Genomic DNA, 23,080 nt, shown 5'->3' with positions numbered 1-23,080 from the left:
AGTAGTAACAATTTAAAGAAAGCATCCAATCACCAGGAGAGATGATGCCAACATAACTATTAGTCATGAATGGATTTTTTTTAATCCAGGTTTTAGGTCGAACTTTCCACGCAGGAAAAATCTTTACATGGAAAATTTACTTTTAACAACAGTACAAATCTGGGAAGCTACTTTACAATTCCCTCATAGTTATGAAAACTGCGTGGCTTGATCCAACAAGCTCTTCTTACCCGGTCGGAGTGGCCGGTGGCTGAGGCCAGAAGTTTTCCCTTCCTCCAGTCCCAAATGCAGACTGTGTTTTTGGCATCCAGTCCCACAGAGGCCAAACGCTAGGAATAAGAACAGTAATTTAACAGCTGAAACTGATGGGCACATTTCTTACTACCCATGACTTCTTTCAACAAACGGTCACTGATTACCTACCAAGAGCCAAGCAGTGAATGTATGCAAAAAAATGACTTCTCAAAATCTATCTAAAGTCTACTGCTAAAAGCATCACAGATGACTTCTATTAAGCATATACTGAAATTTCAAAAACCTAAAAGCTGTAACTCATTTGTCACAAAGCCTCTGATTTAACCAGTTGAAATCAGAGGAATACAACTTAAAGACAAAGTTCAGAGTTTTAAATTTTTAAATTTAAAATCTTAATGTGAGATTAAAAACAGTCTAGGATTCTAGAACCTAAAAGCCTTGCCAAAATAAAAGGGCTTGATGAGCACATAGGGAAAAAAACCCATAAATGGACATCATATTCTGTCTTAATCTTCATAGTTTCACAAACATTTCAGAAATAACTGGCTGATAAAAGAAATCTGGTACCTCACCTCCCAGTCTACATTCTTTGGGTTCATTTCAGAACTTGTTATCAAGGAAAAAGAAAATACAACACATTTAAGTACACACAAAATCACAAATATCAAAATACATCACCATCATCAGAGGACCTAGAAGGACGCCACGCTTAAGGAAATCGCCCTGTGTCATGGACAGAGGTTTGGACTGGGTCTAAGGACATCTGGCTTCTGTTTTGACTTGTGAGGAACCAGAGCTTGAAAAATTAATTAACCTCATTAAATCAGGTTTTCTCATTTGTTAAATAAATGCAAAATATTTGTTATGTCTATCTTGTAGGATTGTTGTATGGGTCAATGCAATCATCTGCGAAATAATCTAAGTTTTGAAAATACAGTATTACTCAGGTTTAAGAGTATCTGAGCTTAAGTATTTCACTATGTTTGAGTGTGTGTATGTGTGTGCATATATGTGGGATGACATACGGCCATATACAGCTAAATGTATATAGGTGTTGTTATGCAGAGATTACTCAGGTTTCTTCAGTAAAGATGGTTTCCATTAGTAATGTTTAGTATAAAAAATAAATAGTTGGAAGTTTTTAAAATGTGCTTTTAAGGAAGGGGGTCTTTGTGGTAAGTGTTTTTGTTTTTATTTCTCTAAGTTTTAATTGTGCATTCCAGCAATGGAAATTATAATATGTGGTTGCATTTTTATCCATATAAGGAAATTTGAAGTGGGTGAATTTCATTTGGTTTATTCTTTTGCCTTTTTTTAATAAACATTAAAAAAAAGTAAAACCCATATTTCCTGATTAAAAAAAAAGCCAAAAGTAATCTATTTTGTTCATTTGTGATAAGTGACAGGCCCCATAGCTACCTAAAAAGCATTTCTATTGCCTTTTGTTGTTGGAGAGGGGATGGGCCATTTGTCATTTTCTAAATATCAGTGGATTCCAGTGAACTCTGTCCAGGGAATAAGGCAGACCTGAGGCAATAGGCATCAACAAGCCAAGAAATCCATCACGGCAAAGCCAATAGGTTATTTTTCTCAAGTGACAATTAAGTACCATGCAGTCCACCCCCACCCTCACAAATGGAACCTCCAAGTGAACGACTAAGATTTCAACACAAATCACATGGACAAAGAACTAAACGCTAAAGCTGGATTTACTTCTGCTAACGTTTCTGCTGCATGACATTTTTCTTGTGATGCTTCCGAACACAGTTGGATGTTTGCTAGAAAAACACAATCAGAAAACGTGCATGTAATTACACATCTAAGCATACATTTACACTAGGACTTGTGTCTGCATTCTGGTATTCATTTATTTAGTCAGGAAGTCCACAACTACAAATCCCAACAAATATAACTGCCCAACTATTTCTCCTTAGAAGTGGAATCACAGTGGAATGGATGTGTTATCCTAACTAAAGTGGATGAGATTACAGAGTAGTAAATGCAAAGACTATACATGCCAGGGGTCTACATATGTAGTGCATCTAGTCCTAGAAAGAAAAATGAAACAATGATCACTACTCTCTCAAAACAGCAGGAAACACTAAGTAAACTGTTTAACTTGAGCTCAAATCAGCTCAAGTCCTGTGATCCACTCAACGTGCCCCAAACTCTCAGGTTAGTCAAGCCTCTATGAAGAATGTCACAGGTCTTTCCACAGCAAGGACTTGTAAAATGAACTCGGAAATTTGCCAAAAATTGGACTGAGAAAATTAACTGGCAGAAATACAGAGGAAGGGTGGCCCAGGATCACAGGGAAGGCTGGGGAAAAGGCACAGCTTAGTGAGGAGGTCGAGGCAGTGGAAGCCAGGAATGCTGCCTGTGTGTGAGCACTGCTTTTTCTCTAACAGTTTTAAAACAGACATGAAACTGACATCTGTAACATTAACAAACTTTTTCTGTTAAGGGTTGTTGGAAGTCAAAGGCAAGAAAATTTGTTGGCGGTCCTAGGAAGGCTTCAGGAAGTATGTCCCTTAAAGACCTTTGAAGTGTCTTGGAAGAATGAGTCACTCTAAGGGGCAAAGGAGGCGAGTAGAGAACCGGAGATGGAGAAGCACAGCATGAGGGAGGGGCCGGAGGAGCAGAAAGGCAAGGTCCGGTAGAGGAAGCTCACAGCTTTGTCCAATCGGACTTCAAGGGCACAGTGAAGACAAGGCTAGAAGAGCTGGTTGGCCTGGAACACCCAGCCACAACTTATTCATGGAGTTCTTCCTGGTTTGGTTGTTTTTAAAATAATGCTCCCATACTTTTTCTAGTTGGTGAAATACATTAGCAAGAAACTGTGTGGACACCAGTCAGAGGTTACTTCAAATGTCAGGCAGGACATGGATTTGTAACTTAAAGGATGGTGGCAGAGAATGTGGAGGGGAGAATGCATGTAAGGGTCACTGGAGAGATGGTCACAAACACTCATGAATCAGTGGCTGCTTGAACTGTTGGGAGTGTGTAGGGAGAAGGTGGAGTTACAAGAGACCTCAACGTAAAGAGTCTAAGAGGAATTTCTCACGAATTATTAGGAGGTGGTGAATTATTAGAAGACATTTTCAAAGCAAAGGGAACCAAGGAGATGCTGAGGGCTTGAAGTCTATGAAAAACGTTTGGCCCAACTCTAATTCCAAATAGGAAACTAACACGGAAGACAAAGTGGAATGGCAGAATCATGATGGACCTCATCAGCATGAGTTCATGACATCCTTCTGGAATCTTCTCAACCTGGGGAAACCAAAACTGGGGCCTACCCAGAGCTGGGGGTCAGTGACACCGCTTGGAAAAGGATCTGACAGGATCCTAGCAGGCAGACATGGGGAGGCGCCAAAGGTTAGTAGACATTCTGAGCCTGTAAGCTTCAAGCATTGTAACTCTAGGTGACTCGTGAGAAATCATTACAGAAAACAGAAACAGAAAAAGATACAGACCTGTCCATCTGAGTCGAAAGCCAGGCAGGCGACTCCATGTGTATGGACATCTTTAAGAATAGACACAGTCTGGACATTATAGGAATCCCATATACATATATATGGCTCCTTCCCAACTTGGCCAGTTGCAACGAGAGTTTTATCTGGGTGTAAGGCAAGGCTGAAAAAGAAAAAAGCCTTTTTTCATTTCCTCCTGAACAAAGTTAGGAAAAAGATTGATTTTCTTTTATTCACATTTGTTTCTCATTTCAATCATCCAGCAAGATAATCTCAAGAGAGAGTCTGAACTGTCCTCAAAGTAATACGTTACCTGATTGGTCTGATGGAAATGCTGAACGGCAGAGAGGCTTAGCAGAGTTTAACAATAATTTCATCTGATCTTACCTGTTTGGTTACCTTGAGAATTAGACACTATTATGATTATAATTCAATGACTAGAAAACCTATACGGTTCTAGAACTGTTTTATGTCAAGATGTTTACTGACTGAAAGTATTACTCAGCTTTTTCAAGTTAGCTTTTGACTTTGAGGAAAAAAATGCTGTTGCTAGGAGACAGTGTGCTTCTCAGAATTAATTAAACCTGCCTGCAAAAGTGCTGGATACCAACCTCATTAGGATTTCAAAGCATGAAGGGGTCCCAGAGTCAAGTGCTATTTCTGTGTCTGTTACCAGAGATTATGTATTTCCAATGACAATTCCTATTTTACACAAATCACTGTTATACCAAGAGAACCACAAATTACTATGCTTGTGGTTTGTATAATATTTTCCCTATGTAGTCCAGTCAAAATAAAACTTTGTCGAATGCCAACTAGAATTTCAGCGAGTCTGTAGTAGTCCAGAGGGAGAAATGTCATCACTGTTATTCCTAGATGAGCAATTACTCTTATGTTTTAAAATCATTTTCTAAAGAAGTTATGCCTTTCTAAAAACAGGTGTTGAGAACTGAAAAAACAAAAGGGCACATACCTGTGTGAAAAACTAGCAGATGACTGTTTACACAATAGAAGAATTTTTTTCTTTTTCTGATTTCAACATCTCTTTACACAATTAACAGGTTTTTTTTTTTTTACTTTTCAACTTTCAGCATGATTTTAATACAAGTATACGCTCTATAACCAGAAACCTGAATCTGCATGCTCATGACCCTTCTGCTCTCTAGTTCTTCGGCCATGTTGCTCTCTTTTGCCTCACGTTCCTCAACTCTAAAATGGAGATACTACATGAGACAGACAAGATACAGAACACAGAGCATTCAGCACTGCTCCCGGCTCAGAATAAGCAAAACAAGTTTCATTATCATCATCATTTTGTGTACCTGGCATCTAGATGCAACTAACATACGGAGAGCTCGGTGGATATGGCGTCTCTTTGACACACAAATTACTTCCTGCATCCCTCATGGTCCACAGGTGCTCCCCACAAATTCTGAGGCAACCATGCCCCTAAGCTGTCCCCATGGCCCTCCTTCCACCGGCCTCTCTTCCTGGGCCTCCACCCAACCTAGTGTCTTTCGCACAGGACCCAGAAGCGCCATCCCTGTTCAGCACGGAGGGTCCTCCCAGGCGCCTGTACTCATGGTGGAGCGCAGCTGGTCTTCCCGGGAGTTCCCAACACTCCCAGCACACGCGTCCTTGGTCAGGTACTGCTCCCCGGACTGGAGGTGTCTTCCATCCGCACTCTCCTGCCCAGGCTGGGTGCTACGTCAGGTTTTTCTCTTTTTAAACAGAGACCTGCTCAGGTGGAGCCTGCAGTGGGTGCTCTGCAGCTGTGGGAAAGGCAGGTACAATTAGGGGGCTAGCCGCAGGGGCAGGGAGAGGATGGGCTGGGAGGCACTGAGCAGCAGGGGCCCAGAAGACCAGCAATCAGGCCCCAGGTGCTGCTGCTACAACTACTCTTGCCAGAAGAAGTCTGATCTAAGGGGATCTCGAGAGTTGCGAGGGAGGCGGTGGAGGAGTACAGGAATGAGTATGACCTGGGTGCCCCAGGTGCCAGAGGCCCCTCACAAGGGACTCATCGATAAGAAGTTTGGCTTACATCATCTGTCAAGCCAAACCCCAGTGCTCCACAATGCCTCCTGCCCCTTCCCCTCCACTCAGAGTCACAGTGTGGGGCACCTGTCCCAGGGGCCAGGCCTGGTGCTGCAGACCTAGTTCTGGCCCAAAGGCTCTGCAAGAGACGTTGGACCAGAGGCCAGAACTGGGGAGTAAAAGGCACATACCCCAGCCACAAGTCCACGACCTTCCAGGAGGAAGAAGGGATCAGACAGCAGTCATCCCCTGGGGCACAGTCCCACAAGTGCAAAGGTCCAAGCCCACAGCAACGGGAAAGCACCATGACTGCACATGCTCAGGGCCGTTTTTTTTGCTCCCAGCAGCAGCAACGTATCTAGAACTGTGTCAGGAGATCAGTGCTTCCTGTTCTTTGAGCCCTTCCCTGAAGAACAGTCTCAGGGCTTTACTCTCTCTGTCTGAAGTAGCGTTCTGCCAGCGTTCTGAGATAGGTCAGCTGGCCTCTTCACCCCAGCCCCCTCCATTAGCAAATGTTCTCCAGCGAAGGGCTCCGGGCTGCCCATGAGCCTGCGCGGCGGCGTGGGGGCTGGGCAGGGTTCCCAGAACGGCAAACAAGGGGCAGGTGCGCTTTGCGGCTTGGTGTGGGGGAGTGGGTGCAGATCCGGTTGCACCAGCAGGGAAGGGATGCGCTGGGAGGCGCCAAGCGTCAGAGGCAGGTCAGTGCTGGTAGCAGGTGCTCTGGTACTGCCCACCACCACTCTCCCCAGAGGAAGCCCCTCCTCACCGGATCTCGGAAGTTCTAAAGGCGTCAAGAAGAATCCTGGGATAAGAAACACCTGGATGTCCCGGGGACCTGAATGGCCATCTAACCAGTGCTTGCTGGAAAACGTATCCTCAGGAATCTTTATAAGGAGAACCAGAGAAAAATAACACATATAAAAGGTGCAAAGAGCATCCATGTGAAAAAGATGGTACTCATAGTTAGTCTTGCAGAGAATACCAGAAAATGAGATGGGTCAGGTAAGCCAGGGCAGCCTTGTAAACGTTTTCAAGCAGGCCAGGAAGTTAGGGCCCCACTGACAATTACAAGAGGACACGGCAGGAAGGGAACAGGTGACAGATAATGAGGTAAGGCGAAGTAGATGGGGCAGAAAAAAAGGATCAGTTAAGAGATATTTAAAGGAAAGAGATAAAGAGGTTTAGAATGCCGAAGGCTAAGGGAAATCCTAAGCGTGTCAGAGCTGACTGAAATTTTTTGCTTGGGCAACTTTTAAAGTCACAGAACTTGCAGCACTAGAGTTTAAAGCCTCTGAGGCCTGATCCTGGGAAAAGATGGCCTTAACCCAATTTTTAGTGGGAAAGCAAGAGACCCCCTCAGGTTAGGGCCACACCTGGAGTCCTAAGAGCTATAAAGAAGAGGATCTGACTGTACAGTATGATCCATGAGGGCAGGGGCTGTTTCCATCACCCTACACATAGTTCCTGGAACATCACATGACAGAGTATGCATTAACAAAGTGCTTGCCAAAGAGGGAGGAAATGATGCCAACAATCATGGATGCCATACTGCCTCTCCACACGGACAGTAAGTTCTACACAGGAACTAGAAAATGAAGAGGAATGAGTGTTTTCCCGCTAGATGGTCAGAGATGCTATCAGGAAACATAAACAAAACTCTTGCTGTGATCACAGCTTCTGTTTCTTCTGTTTTAAAATGCTTGAGATATTTGGTAAAGTCCTGGGGTCCTGAAGCACTCAGAATAAAAGAAAAATCACTCTTTCAGGCAGTTGTTCTTAGTATAATTTCAGGATTCCTGNCAAATTTTTGCTTTCTAATTTTTTTATTTTTTATTTTTTAAAATTTTCTTATTGTTTATTCATTTTTGAGAGAGAGAAACAGAGAGTGAGTGGGGGAAGGGCAGAGAGAGAGGGAGACAAAGAATCTGAAGTAAGCTCCAGGTTCTGAACTGTCAGCACACAGCCTGATGTGGGGCTTGAACCCATGAACCGTGAGATGATGACCTGAGCCAAACACAGATGCTTCACCAACTGAGCCACCCAGGTGCCCCTCTAAATTTTTTTAATGTTTACTTATTTTTGAGAGAGAGAAAGAAAGATACAGAGCATGAACGGGAGAGGGGCAGAAAGAGAGGGAGACACAGAATCTGAAGCAGGCTCCAGGCTCTGAGCTGTCAGCACAGAGCCTGATGTGGGGCTCAAACCCATGAACCGTGAGATCATGACCTAAATTGAAGTCGGATGCTTCAATTTCAACGAACGGAGCCACCCAGGCGCCCCTCAACAAATCTTTAAAGAGGCCTTCAAAATAACTTCCCAGTCTAAATCACTCAGTTAGTGGTGTGACCCCAAAACATCCCATTATGGATTTCAAGAATTTTTACTCAGGTTATTAATTGTTCTTTTCCTTCATACCAAAGCCCATAAATTTATCACATTCATTAAAAAGTTCACACTGGAAATTTTCATTTTGGGATTTTTTTTGCCAGAAGTTCCTTTATGCTGTTCTTGATATCCTCTCTTCCTACTGCATGATACCCACTGATCTAGCTTCCTGCTTTGCCGTTTGCATACATTATCAGCTATCTGTTTCTCCTTTTAAGCTGCGAGTCTCTGACCTGACCCCTCTGGCTTACTGCCACTTGATTGCTTAAAATGACTCATAATGTTCCTGTTTGTCCATGTGCATATGAAGAATAGAGAGAACAGAGACCACAGACTTTATTCACTTTGCCATTCGTTACCTCGCCATCACCTCCCAAGAAACGTCACTCCTTCTACCTGGTAACAGAGCGACAGTATCTGTTTATCTTTTAGAGCATGGCCAAGTAGCACTTTACTTTTATTTTAAATTTGTCATATCACTTCAACAGCACTTTTTAAAAGTCTTTTCCAGGGGGAAAACCAACAAATTTGAATCTCTGCATTTGCAAGAGCATAGTGTTAAAGGTATCAGTAAGGGGGCGGTTGCAGAAACAGACAGAATAACCAGGTTGGATGTTACCATCAAAGTATCTAGTCCCTTCTCACATCTCTGCATTCAGGAACTCAAGAATTTCATGGAAAGTCTTTATGAGCAGGACCTGCTTTTGTCCAAATCCCTACACATGTATGCAGTGTTAGTTCAGAGGCGCTCACGTGACAGATGTGTATATATAGATGCATTTTCCTCACATAAAGACCAAACCCACCCTTGCTGCATACTTCAGAACTGCTCCTTGCTCCTTCCACGGAAATGCCCTGAGCCTAAAAAGCTACCCTACAGTAATGCCTTTAGATGAGCCAACAGATTAAAGGAGGTTAGGTCCCTTATCCGATTAAGGGGCCTTCATGGAAAAAATCATGCCTCCTGAATTCCTTCTGACAAGATTTCATCTATGAAATGGCCAACTACTATGTACTTCCAGGGAGAAAATGACACAAGTGGAAAGTACCACCGTTACCCAAAATACCTGTTCTGTGTGGAACTTCGCATCATTGTTTTTTTCCGTATCACAGTGTTGTAAGTCTTTCTGTGACGGCGAATGTTGATACTGTTTATCTATATTTTAAGTCTGTCTGCCATTTGAGAGTCCATAAATCCACATCTCTTCTGTTTTTCTAAGAAAACTTGCAAATTTTACAAATTGTTATAATAGCAATGCCACAATGTTAAAACTTTAAATATTGACTCTTTCACTGAAGGTCTCATTCCACACCTGTATAAAAAGGGTTGGTGCCATTCTATTTTTTCTTTGGTTCTCAGTTTATTGCACTGTTCATATTATACACACAGCAACAGAAAAGGGATCAAGCTTTTAAAGAACTGCTTTTCACCGTGTATATAAAAATCTGGTTCCCTTAGGAAATCCCATCTTCTGTTACCATAGCAATAGAAAGCACTGCAGAGAAGGACTTTCATCACCCTATCTGGGAGAAGGAATTGATTTGTTTCTCCAGCATGCCAGGAGGGCAAAACCATGTCTTTCTGATGTCAAATGAAATCAGGAAGATTTCCAAATATGTTGTGTGAGGAGATGAAAATTAATAGGGTCATGGAAAGAGGGAGGCTTGCTTATAAAGGTTAAAGAGAAAACACTAATCAACGCTAATCATTCTTGATTCCTGAAGGCAAAAAATATATTTGAGTACTTGTTCCAAGTGCAGCATTTGAAAAATGCTTATGATTCTGACTTTACTTTTGAAAGCCTCATTTCATTTTTGCCGAGGCTGCTTCAGTGATTCAGTAATAAATTTACGATATTATCTCTTTTTAAAATACTCTCACCAGGAAAGCATGAAAGCTTTCTCCTTGCCTACCCTGCAGATAACAGTGAGAGAAGTTTGCCAATGTTGGAGGCTTAAGTGCATCCCAGTGACTGGGCCCACCTGTCCAAGAGCAGTGGGGAGGCAGCTGCTTTCTGGGCTGGAGGGGGAGTGGCCAGCCTCAGTGGGATGTGCACTGGAGGAAGAAAAGGCAACTGAAGGCTTTATTTGAATATGGTGGCCTGGAGGTAGCACGGCCACAGATGGATTGGCTGTGCTCTGGTCCTTGTCCCCAGGATGCCCTTAGGACTGGAGTACTATCACTGGGACTGTGATCTCAGGCCCACAGAGAGGGAGGGCCCTGACTTCCAGGTGGGCCAGGACAGGATGAATGGAACTGATGCAACACAGACAGACCACCAATGGTCCATTGCCATGTTCCTGACCTATGTGAGCCCCAGGGGCATCGGTCTAAACCATGGTTGAGCATGGTGGCCCCTCAAACTGGACTTCTCAAGAAACTTGATGAGTGGTACATCTAATAGGAATTAATGTGATTTAGAAAAATGATTAAATGCAATATATCTTACATGCTTTGTACCACCATACCTGTATTGGTATGGAACTATATTCTAGCAATACTTTCATACCACATCAAAGAGTGGTTTAGAGCATGGTAGTTTTGCTGCCTGGGATCAAAGCATGCAGTGGCATGTTGAAGCCAGCTCAGACTGACCAGCCAGAGCTGTTAAATGTTAGCAATTCTGAGAATCAGTTGTTAAACACGACCTCTGTTAAATGTTAAATTATTTAAACTTACAAGTAAAGAAATTATATTAAAAATAAAAATGTATACTAAAATTCATTACTTCCTAATGATTTTACTACATTTGACTATTATCTTGAGGTTATTTACCACTATCCTCTCTCTATGGTAGAAATACTATAGAATGATGGGCCATTGTGGGAGCTTTTACATCATGGAAATCAACAAACACTACAAATAAAGGTTTGATGTATTGTTTTGTTGGTTTGTCCACACTTAAGACATACAAAGATAAAATGTTAATAATGCAGAATAAACTTAAAAGGGTATCATGTCTATAGCTGTTACATTCTGAATAACACAAAAAATGAGAAATATTATCCCATATTCAAAGAATATCATCCAGTTCAGCAAAGAAGTCGCTCACCTCATTGGCAAATGATTTGAGTTCTGATATGTGTCTTGTTTCACTTTTGTCTTAGTAATATAATCAAAAACACCAACATTCATGTTAGAATTACACTCATTTGTCAATGATGTGAGAGGCTTCTTTCCTAAACCATAGTAATCAAGCATTCATCCCTTGTCTGATTTTGTCAAATCATAGTTGCACTGCAACCAAAGTTTGGCCACAGATACATGAATTCAATGAAAATCAATGAAAGTATTCTAAGAGAATCGACTGGCTGCATGGGATTTACAATAGACCGTTACATTTTTTTTTATTATTTATAATCTGTGTGCCACCCATCATTTATACCAGTAAAATTTATCACAAACCTTTGAGGGCATATACATATATTTTTTCTCTCTAAGAGCTGGCAGTTAAGCAGTCATCAATACATCACTGAAGCATCTCTCCTCTACTTACTGGCACATAATAGTCCCTCACAAATCATCTTTGGCAAATTACTCAACTTCTCTGTGCCCCAGTTTCTCTTCCATTAAATAAGAATAGTTACAGTACCTTCCTGAAGGAAGGCAGGAATAATTGTAAGGATTTAATAAATCCTAAGGCAGTGATTAAAACAGTAGTGCTTAAAACCTAGGGAGCACTATATAGATATTATTAATTAAGCACTATATGATAGAATCTGCTCAAAACAAACACATATGAAGCCTGTCCTTCGCCCCTGAGGATTGACATTCTAAGCCAAGGAAACTGATCCCCAAAGAAGTTACTGTGAACTAACCTGCAAAATTTTAAAATAAGACTACCCTCTGAGAAGTAAACTGTTAAGAACCACATAAAATGGGCCACATTGGTTATCTAAAGAAGTTATACTAAGGAGAAAATATATTAGGCAAGAACAGACTTTGGAACTCTAATCCAGCCATGATTGACAATGGGATAATTTAGATTCCGCTACTGAAATCAATAAATCTAAGTAAAAATGTTAATAGAAGGGGAAGCTCTGTGTAAACTCTCTATAAAAAAGAGTCAGAATTAAGCCAGTATAGTATTGGCAGAAGGACAGACATATAGATTGTTGGAACACAGTTGAATCTAGAAATAGGCCCACACTTAATATGGTCAACCGATTTCCCACAAAAGTGTTAAGATAACTCAAAAGGGGAAGGATAGTTTTTTCAACAAATAGTGCTGGAACAATTAGACATCCGTATGGAAAAAAATGAACCTTAACATTTGCCTCTCATCATTCACAAAAATTATCTCAAATGACCAGAGATCTCAGTATAAGAGCTAAAAGCATGCAACTGATTGAAAAAGCACATAACCAAACCTTTGTGATCTTTGAAAGACAATGTTTCTTAGAGAAGACAAAAAAAAACCCAAAAAACCATGAGCCATGAAAGAAAAAAAATCGATAAACTGGATTTTAAAATTAAAACTTCTGCTCTTCGGAAGACACCAGTAGGAAAAGGAAAAGGCAAGCCATGTGCTGGAAAAGAAAATTCACAAAGGGCTTTTACCCATAATACAAGAAGAATACTTACAATTCAAAAGTAAGAAGAAAATAAAATTTAAAATATGGCCAAAACACTTGAATATTGTCAAATACAACTAAAATTAATAAGATTGACATTACTAGGTGATGCTAAAGATGTAGAGTAATTGGAATGCACATACCTTGCTGGTGGGAATATAAAATAATAAATCACTTTGGAAAATATGTGGCAGTTTCTTATAAAGTTAAATATATACTTACTATATGATCTAGAAATTCCATTCCCAGATATTTACCCAAGAGAAAGACTACATCTAAAGACCTATACAAATGTACAAAAACTGAAAATAATGCAAATGGCCATCAACAGGTAAATGGATAAGGAAATTATTATACATTCATACATTCATACAGTGGAATAGTTCCCAGGAATAGAGAGTGAACTACTGACATACATAACATAGATAACTCAAAAACATTACAGTGACTGAAGGAATCCTGGAGTATTTAGTAGAATATTCACATCAGTATCTTCACCATACAAAGGTGGCAGTCAAGAGATACTGTCCAAAGTTGATGACCCAAAAAGTAAAGGTACAAAAATATAACTTAAAGTTACAAAAGTAAATGTTAAGGGTGTTAAAAATAATGAAATAACCCCTTGGGTAAGAGAAGGAAAGGAATATAAGAATGCTATATGTAAACTACATCCTCAAGTATTTTAGAAAGAAGTCAAACATGGATTAGATCTAAAAAGGATTAATCATGAAACAGCAATTAATCATACCATTTCGAGATATCGAGGTAACCATCAGAAAAAAAAAAAAGTCCTAAGAATTAAAAATGTTCCTTCAGAAAGTAGATTGGGGATGGGAAAGGATGGGGCAGGGACATTTTTTTAAATTTACATTATTTTTACATTTACATTTTTTCATTATGTAATGAAAATTACCTACTGTAATCTTCAATTTCTGTATCTACATTGCTTTGATACAAATATAAAATTAAAACAAATAAAAACAAAAGAGCAGTTACCGAGAAATAAAAATTGATTCACTTATGCAAAAAAGAATGTATCTGGTGGTTTAGAAGTCTTCCACAGGCAGAAAGTAGGAAGGGATATCTGATGACTGTATCAGATTTATCACCCCCCAGATGTTCTCATCAAGTACAATTGTTACTGATAAAATGAATTTGATCAGCATGGTTTGTCTTACAATTCATTCTCGAAAAAGGAGAAATACCGCCTTAAGACTCCAACACAACAATTTGGTAATGAGAAGGTTCACTAATGAAAGGGGTCTACGTGAAACCCAGCTTTCTGGAGCTATTCATCTTCTTTTTTTCTCTTCAAGCAAGGAGCATGACTCAAGCACTGAGGGCTATATTTGGCAGAAGTCCTGTTAATTTAGGATAATTAAATATGCCAGTCATGTGTTTCAGTAAGGTCTGATTAAATACTTTAGAGAAGTCATTAGTGAATCCATCTGGTCTAGTGGCTTTGCCAGATGGCAAAATGTTACTACCTCTATCTGTTCTGCTCTTGGAATATTCTACTTCTATTGTAAAATAGCATGCGGTTATTTTCGGGGTAAGTCTTAATTTGCTAGTTTATAGTCTCGAGGGATCTGAAAGGTGGAAGGGAAGCTTCACAACTGTGTTAACACCATACCAACTGAGCCACAAGATCCCCAGGCTGTATTAAATGGCCTGTTGTTCCCCTGTTGAATCCTAAACGATTTCGTCATTTCCGTTTCCTTAAAATGCTCTATGTCAAACGTTTCAGTTGGTGCTCCATTTGTGACTGGAGAGTCAAAACAGCAGGGGGAGGTAACCAGCTGTGTTTCACATCCATGATATTATAATATTCCAAGATAAGGAAAACCCTGGAAGTACTTCCTCCGCGTAGATGGTTATCTAAATGGAAAAATGGCCAGTTTTGACTTTTTTTTTTAAATTACAGAGTCACACAGCTCTGTGAGAGTGCCATAAAATGACTATTTTAAAGTTTTTTGGCTCTTTGCCCATGCAAAGTTAACCTCTGACTTACTAATTTCCTAACCAGGTGGGTCAAAATGCAAGGTATTCTCCAACACACTGACAATGGCAATTCATTTTATTTTTTAAGGTATATTTATTTATTTTGAGAGATATTTATGAGGTGGGGGAAGGACAGAGAGAGAGAGAGAGAGAGAGAGAGAGAGAATCCCAAGCAGGCTCCACGCTATCCACACAGAGCCCAAAGCAGGGCTTGATCTTACAAACTGCAAGATCATGACCTGAGCCAAAATCAAGAGTCGGACACTCCACTGCCAGAGCCACCCAGACACCCTGACAATGGCAAATTTAATAAGATCACTTTATCAATTGATGTCTAGAGTAAATAATTAAACCCAAGTCATAACTGGGGACTTGGAGCTGCTAGTTTATAGTCTCGAGGGATCTGAAAGGTGGAAGGGATGGGGTGGCCTGATAAAGGTATGAGGAGAAGATGAAGCTAAAAAGAGCCCCAAATTTTATTGCCACTCTCAACCTCCAATCCCTCAAGTCTATTTTAAGGCTAAGCATTAGGTTAAGCTGAAGCCCCACTGTCTTCTAATAAAGGCCACATTTGCATATCTAATTGACCGACTTAGTTGACTGTAATCAGAATATATATTCATGGAACTGTTCCTTCCAAGGCCAGCCCCTGAGCATCTGGGAACTAGGTATACCATACTATAGCAACTTTTGCACTTAGAGCTTTGTTTTTATTTTATGTCTGGTTGACAGCATCTCCCTTTGTTTTTACCTTATTCTTCCTTTCCCAACTTCCTTCCTTTTCAAGTTTTTCTCTGTCTTTACTCTGGGGTATTAGATTCCCCCCCACCCCCCCCCCCAATCATTTCTAAGTGTTTGGAGAAGAGCAAACACCTACAAGGTGAGAAGGTATGTGTCTGTCACTTCAGTCCCACGTTACCAGAACTCCAAGTCCATGCTTGACTCCTAATTGCCACCCTCAATTCTGAAGAGCTGGGATTCTATCATTGTAGAGGTAACACTAAACTTGGGATAATGACTAATTAAAATCTTTGAAAGATCTATATGTGTATCTGTTTCTACTGAGTAGAGATGGGTGTAGAGCAATGCCCCCTCCCACTACCATTATCTCTCATCACTGCCAACACCTTCAATATAATGTGGGCAACAGCCGTAAAGATCAAAATGTGCTGGGGTGGCTCAGTCCTTTAAGCATCTGGCTTCGGCTCAGGTCATGATCTCATGGTCCATGGGTTCGAGCCCCGTGTTGGGCTCTGTGCTGACAGCTCAGAGCCTGGAACCTGCTTCAGATTCTGTCTCCATCTCTCTCTGCCACCCTCTGCTAAAGCTCTATCTCTTTCTCTCTCAGAAAAAAATAAAATATTTTTTAAAAATTCAAAATGGGGCTCAGGATTACTATCTTTGAACCACTGTGCCCTATGGCAAAGCAAGAATATGTGATCCCAGAGGCCCAGGTAGAAAGGGCCAGAATCAGCAAACTGGCTTTTTCATTTGGGTATGAATTAGGATAGAGAAGAGATGATCTCCATAAAAAACTGCTGAGCAAAAGTCTAGCACTTCTGCCCTTAACACACCAGGTGCCAAAGAGCACTACATTAGACCTTCAGGCTATAAGGGCAAAGACTAGTTATAGTTTAGACTCTGCTATGCCAAAAGAGAAGAGAGGAGGAGTACCCTTCTGATGACTGGGCTCTCAAAAGGCTGACAGAAAAAAAAGTCTCTTGAGTTGCCCCTTCCTTTGCTGGTTTTTCTGACTGCCTGATCTATCAACCACAGAAAGGAGTGCCAGTATTTCCCATTGATTGTGAATGGATCAATTTCTCCAAGTAGGTCTGTTGAGTTTTGGTTTATATTTTTTAGGCTATGTTATTAGGTACATACAAGCTTAGAATCTTTTATTTTCTTGGTAAACAACTTTGTCATCATGTAGTTCCTCTCTTTATCCCTGGTAATTGATCATGCTTTAAACTCAATAAGGTATTAATTGAGCTATATCAGCTTCTTTTTGACTAGAATTTGCCTGGTATATGTGTCCTGTCTTTCTACTGTCCACCTTTCTGCATTATAAACCTTTAGGGGTATCTCTCCAAAAAAGATATAGCTGAATTTTTTTAATCCCAAGGAAAATCTTTATCTATTAACCGGAGAGTTCAGTTTATTTGTACTTCAGATGATCACTGAGATATCTGGATTTATTTCTGTCACTTATTTTATACATTACTCATCCTTTTTTGTTTTCTAGTTTTTCTTCTCTTTTTAATCTTTCTAAAATTTATTTCTTACTCATTCTGTTTTTCCATTCTTTAAAAGCTGTTGGGTCTTCTATTGTTTTACTGATTAACATCTAAAAATGTTAACATACATTCTTACAAAAATCTAAAGTTAAGACTTTTCTGTACCTTCTTTAATCATGAAAGAACTTGAGAACACTTTTTAACTCCTATCTGTCCTGACTCACATTCTAATTCTACTGTTATTTTAGTTGTTTTTTTAAACATACAAGTTACACATTAATATTGTTTCCTGCAATCAATTTTTATTTAGGTGTCTATGTATACATTTACCAAATACTTTGCTCACATTTCTCTTGCCTCAAAGACATTTCAATCTCAGATCATTTCCTTTCCATCTTAAGTATATCCCTTTCATTCATTTAGTGGAGGTCTGAAAAAGTTCTTGTTTTACCTGAAAAATTATTTATTTTGTCCATGATCTTGAATCAGTCTCACCAGATACATAACTCTAATATGACTTCTCATTCTATCTCCACATTTCTAAACCTCTCTGTTCTAAACCATTTATTCAGATATACCTTTTTTATTCAATTTATTCTGCTGTTTATTTCAAAGCTCTAATTGGTTCTTTTTCAAATCTTAGTTATTTAAAAATATTTTTTAAAATATCTATTTATTTTTGAGAGACAAAGAGAGACAGAGCATGATCAGGGAAGGGTCAGAGACAGAGAGAGACACAGAATCTGAAGTAGGCTCCAGGCTCTGAGCTGTTAGCACAGAGCTTGATGTGAGGCTAAAACCCATGAACTGTGAGATCATAAACCTAGCCAAAGTCGGATGCTTAACCGCTGAGCCACTCAGGTACCCCTCAAATCTTAGTTATTTTAAGTAGTTCTTGCTCCTAATTCATATTTTAATACCTTATTTTATTTCTTTAAACATATTAATCATACTCATTTTCAATATGTGAAGTCTTCATGGACCTGATTCAATTCCCTACACTTTCCTATCTCCACTTATGATGTCTTATTTTCTTATATATATTGTGATGTTTATTTATTTATAATAATTTTTTAAGTTTATTTATTTTGGGAGAGAGAGAGTGTGAGCAGGGGAGGGGCTTAACCAACTGAGCCACCCAGGTGTCCCTGTTTATTTATTTTTATTGAAACCTCATGCTTCTTGGAATTTTACCTGTGGGACTTCTTTGAGACTCGGAAAAAGTACATTCCTTTAGAGTACTTATACTTGCTTTTTTGGGCACTTGGGAACACCACTGTCGAAGGATCACTGTACGATGTTTTATAAGACTACACAAGTAGTGTGAATTTGTGCTTTAAGCCTATATGAGAACCACATGATCATAAATTTTCAAAAAGGAGATTTTATTTTCCTCTTCCTCACTAATCTCTTATGCAAGGGATTGGCTTTGTTTCGTTTTGTTTCTAGTTTACTATTAAAATGTAGGTCCAGGTCTTTGGGGTTCTAGTTTTACCAGTATCTACTATTAGACCTTTTTTTCCTCTGTCACCATGAGGTGATCCAAACAGAGAACATCAGAGTTTAGCACATGCCCCCATCTGGAATACTAACCTCTCTGGGTCTCGATCTCTACTTCATTTTTGGACTCTTAGCATTCTTTGACTTACCAGTTTATTCAGAAATACATTTTGAAATATATTTTATGATAGTGAAGTATGTTCCATCTACTCCTACTTTGTTGAGGGTTTTTATCAATGGACACTTGGGACACCTGGGTGGATCAGTCAGTTAAGCATCTGAGTCTTAATTTCAACTCAGGCCATGATCTCATGGTTTGTGAGACTGACCCTCATGGGATTTTCTCTCTACCTCTTTCCCTCCTCCTCCCTCCCACCCTTCCTCTCTCTCTCAAAATAAATAAATAAACTTAAAAAAATAAAGAATAAATGCTGTATTTTGTCAAATGTTTTTTCTGCATCTATTGACAGGATCATATGGTTCTTACCCTTTGTTTTATTAAGTGGTGTATTATGTCGATTGATTTGTGAATATTGAACCATATAGTCCTGGAATAAATCCCATTTGATCATGGTGAATAATTCTTTTAATGTACTTTTGAATTTGATTTGTTACTTTTTGTTGAGAATTTTTGCATCCATGTTCATCAGGGATATTGGCCTGTATTTCTCCTTTTTATTGGAGTCTTTGTCTGGTTTTGGAATTAAGGTAATGCTGGATTTGTAGAATGAGTTTGGAAGTTTTCCTTCCATTTCTTTTCTTTGGAACAGTTTGGGAAGAATAGATATTAACTCTTCTTTAAAAGTCTGTTAGATTTCCCCTGGGAAGGGATCTGGCCCAAAACTCTTGTTTGTTGGGAGATTTGTTAATACTGATTCAATTTCTTCCCTGGTTATGGGTCTGTTCAAATTTTCTATTTCTTTGTTTTTCAGTTTTGATAGTTTTTGAGTTTCAAGAAATTTGCCCATGTCTTCCAGTTTGCCCAGTTTGAACATAATTCCAGTTGGAATATAATTTTTCATAGTATTATCTCATAATTGTTTCTATTTATGTGGTATTGGTTGTGATCTCTCCACTTTCAGTTGTAATTTTATCTATTTGGACCCTTTTTCTTTTCTTTTTAGTAAATCTGGCTAGGGGTTTATTAATTTTGCTTATTCTTTCAAAGAACCACCTCTTAGTTTTGTTGATCTGTTCTACTGTTTTGTTGTTGCTGCTGTTGTTGTTTCTATATTGTTTATTTCTGCTCTAACCTTGATTTTACTTCCCTTCTTCTGATGACTTTAGGCTTTATTTGCCATTCTTTTTCTAACTCTGTTAGGTGTAAGGTTAGACTGTATATTTGGGACCTTTCTTGCTTCTTGACATAGGCCTGAATTGCAATAAACTTTCCTATTAGGATTGTCTTTGCTACATCCCAAAGGACTTTGGACTGTTGTTTTTATTTTCATTTGCTTCCATGTATTTTTTAATTTCTTCTTTAATTTCCTGGTTAACCCATTCATTCTTTAGAAGGATATTCTTTTTTTTTTTTAATTTTTTAATGTTTTATTTATTTCTAGGAGAGAGAGAGAGACAGCGTGAGCAGGGGAGGGCCAGAGAGAGAGGGTGTCACAGACTGAAACAGGCTCCAGGCTCTGAGCTGGCAGTCAGCACAGAGCCCGACACGGGGCTCAAACCCACGAACCGCGAGATCATGACCTAAGTGAAAGTGGGACACTTAACCAACTAAGCCACCCAGGCGCCCCTAGAAGGATATTCTTTAACCTCCGTGTATGTGAGGGTTTTCCAAATTTTTTCTTGTGGTTGACTTCAAGTTTCATAGCATTGTGATCTGAAAATATGCATGGTATGATCTGGATCTTTTTGTACTTGATGAGGGCTGATTTGTGACCCACTTTGTGATCTATTCTGGAGAATGTTCCATGTGCACTTGAAAAGAATGTGTATTCTGCTGCTTTAAGATGAAATGTTCTGAATATATCTGTTAAGTCCATCTAGTCCAGTGTGTCATTCAAAGCTATTGTTTCCTTGTTGATTTTCTGCTTAGATGATCTGTCCATTGCTGTAAGTGAGGTGTTAAAGTCCCCTACTATTATTGTATTCTTTTCAATGAGGTTTTTCTATGTTTTTTTATTAATTGATTTATATATTTGGGTGCTTTCCAGTTGGGGCATAAATATTTATAATTGTTACATCTTCTGGATGGACAGACCCTTTAATTATGATATAAGGCCCTTCTTCATCTCTTGTTACAGTCCTTGTTTTAAAGTCTAGTTTGTCTTGTCTCCAGAGGCAAGGGAAACAAAACTAAAAAAGAACTATTGGGATCTCATCAAGATAAAAAGCTTCTGGACAGTGAAGGAAACAATCAATAAAACTAAAAGGCAACCTATGGAATGGGAGAAGATATTTGCAAATGATATAGCAGATAAAGGGTTAGTGTCCAAAAATCTATAAAGAACTTATCAAACTCAACACCCAAAAAACAATCTAGTGAAGAATTGGGTAAAAGACATGAACAGACACTTTTCCAAAGAAAACATCCAGATAGCTGACACATGAAAATATGCTTAACATCACTCATCATCAGGGAAATACAAATCAAAACCACAAGGAGATATCACCCCACACCTGTCAGAATAGCTAAAATTAACAACTCAGGAAACAGATGTTGGTGAGGAGGTGGAGAAAGGGAAACCCTATTGCACTGTTGGTAGGAATGCAAACTAGTACAGCCACCCCGGATAACAGTATGGAGGCTCCTCAAAAAATTAAAAATAGAACTACCCTATGATCTAGTAATTGCACTATTAGAGGTATTTATCCAAAGGATATGAAAATGTAGATTCAAAGGGGAACATGCACCCCAATGTTTATTAGCAGCATTATCAACAGTAGCCAAATTATAGAAAGAGCCCAAAAGTCCACTGACTGATGAATGATAACATACACACACACAATGGAATGTTACTCAGTGATCAAAAAGAATGAATCTTGCCATTTGCAACAATGTGGATGGAACTAGAATGTATTATGCTAAGCAAAATAAATCAGTCAAAGAAAGACAAATATATGATTCACTCATATACGTAATTTAAGAAACAAAACAGATAAACATAGGGGAAGGGAAGGAAAAATAAGATAAAAACAGAGAGGGAGGCAAACAAACTGACAGTTGCTGGAGGGGTGTTGGATAGGGGGATGGGCTAAATGGGGATGGGCATTAAGGAGGACGCTTGTTAGGATGAGCACTGGATGTTACATGTAAGTGATGAATCACTAAATTCTACCCCTGAAACCATTATTACACTACACGTTAACTAAATTGGATTTTAAGTAATAAACAAACAAATAAATAAAGTCTAGTTTGTCTGGTATAAGTACGGCTACTTCAGGTTTCTTTTGATGTCCATTTGCATGATACATCCCCTCACTTTAAATCTGCAGGTGTCTTTAAGTTTAAAAAGAGTCTCTTGTAGGAAACATAAAGATGGATCTTGTTTTTTTTATCCATCCTGATCCCTTACGTCTTTTGATTGGAGCATTTAGTCCATTCATTCAAAATGATTATTGAAAGATATTAATTTAGTGCCATTGTGTTGTCCATAGAGTTGGTGTTTCTAGTGATGTTCTCTGGCCCTTTCTAGTCTTTGTTGCTTTTGGTCTTTTTATTTTGTTTTTTTTTTCCTCCACTCAAAGATTCCCCCCTTAAAATTTCTTGCAGTGCTCATTTTGTAATCATGAACTCCTTTAGTTTTTATTTATCTGGGAAACTCTTTATCTCTCCTTCTATTCTGAATGACAGCCTTGATGGATAAGGAATTCTTGGCTGCATATTTTTCCTGTTCAGCACATTGAATATATCCTGTCACTCTTTTCTGGCCTGCCAAGTTTCTGTGGACAGATCTGCTATGAACCTGTTCATTCTTCCCTTGTGGGTTAAGGACTTTTTTCCCTTGCTGCTTTCATGATTCCTTGTCTGTGTATTTTATGAATTTGGCTATCATATACCTTGGTGATGGTCAGCATTTGTTGAATTTAATGGAGGTTCTGCACTTCTTGGATTTTGATGTCTCTGTCTTTCCTCAGATTAGGAAAGTTTTTATCTATAATTTGCTCACAAACCTTCTGGCCTTTTCTCTCTCTTCATCAGGACTCCTGTGATACGAATGTCATTCCTCTTTAATAAGTTGCTGAGTGTTCTAAGTCTTGTATTGTGATATTTTGCCTTTGTTTATATTTTAGCTTAATTATATTTAATAATTCATTATATTTAATAATTTTATCTTCTATATCACTGATTTGCTGCTCTGCTTTGTCCATCTTGCAATCATGGCATCCATTTGAGATTGCATCTTGGTTATAGAATTTTTAATTTCAACCTGACTAGGCTTTAGATCTTTTATCTCTGTAGAAGGGAATTCTCTGGTGTCTCCTATGCTTTTTTCAACCTGAGCTAGTGTTCTATAACCATGGTTTTAAATTCTAATTCAGACATCTTACTTACATCTGTGTTGATTAAATTCCTGGCTGTGAGTTCTATTGCCTGTTCTTTCTTTGGGGGTAAGTTACTTCATCTCATCATTTTTTTCCAGAAAAGAAAACAGAAACAAACAAAAAACA

General features: G+C 39.1%; 1 protein-coding gene across 1 annotated transcript in view; it reads right to left on the bottom strand.

The window, feature by feature from the left end:
- Nucleotides 1-23,080, bottom strand: part of EML6 (EMAP like 6) — a 273,438-nt gene that overhangs the window by 154,372 nt on the left and 95,986 nt on the right. The window contains exons 2-3 of the mRNA XM_077772351.1: nucleotides 3,729-3,888; nucleotides 231-329 (exon numbers count right to left, since the gene is read on the bottom strand). Coding sequence (XP_077628477.1) covers nucleotides 231-329; nucleotides 3,729-3,888 — 259 coding nt within the window. The remainder of the gene's footprint in view (nucleotides 1-230; nucleotides 330-3,728; nucleotides 3,889-23,080) is intronic.

Source organism: Crocuta crocuta, unplaced genomic scaffold, assembly GCF_008692635.1.
Source record: "Crocuta crocuta isolate KB4526 unplaced genomic scaffold, BGI_CrCroc_1.0 scaffold830, whole genome shotgun sequence".
Lineage (NCBI taxonomy): Eukaryota > Metazoa > Chordata > Mammalia > Carnivora > Hyaenidae > Crocuta > Crocuta crocuta.
This window is presented reverse-complemented; position numbering and strand designations above follow the sequence as displayed.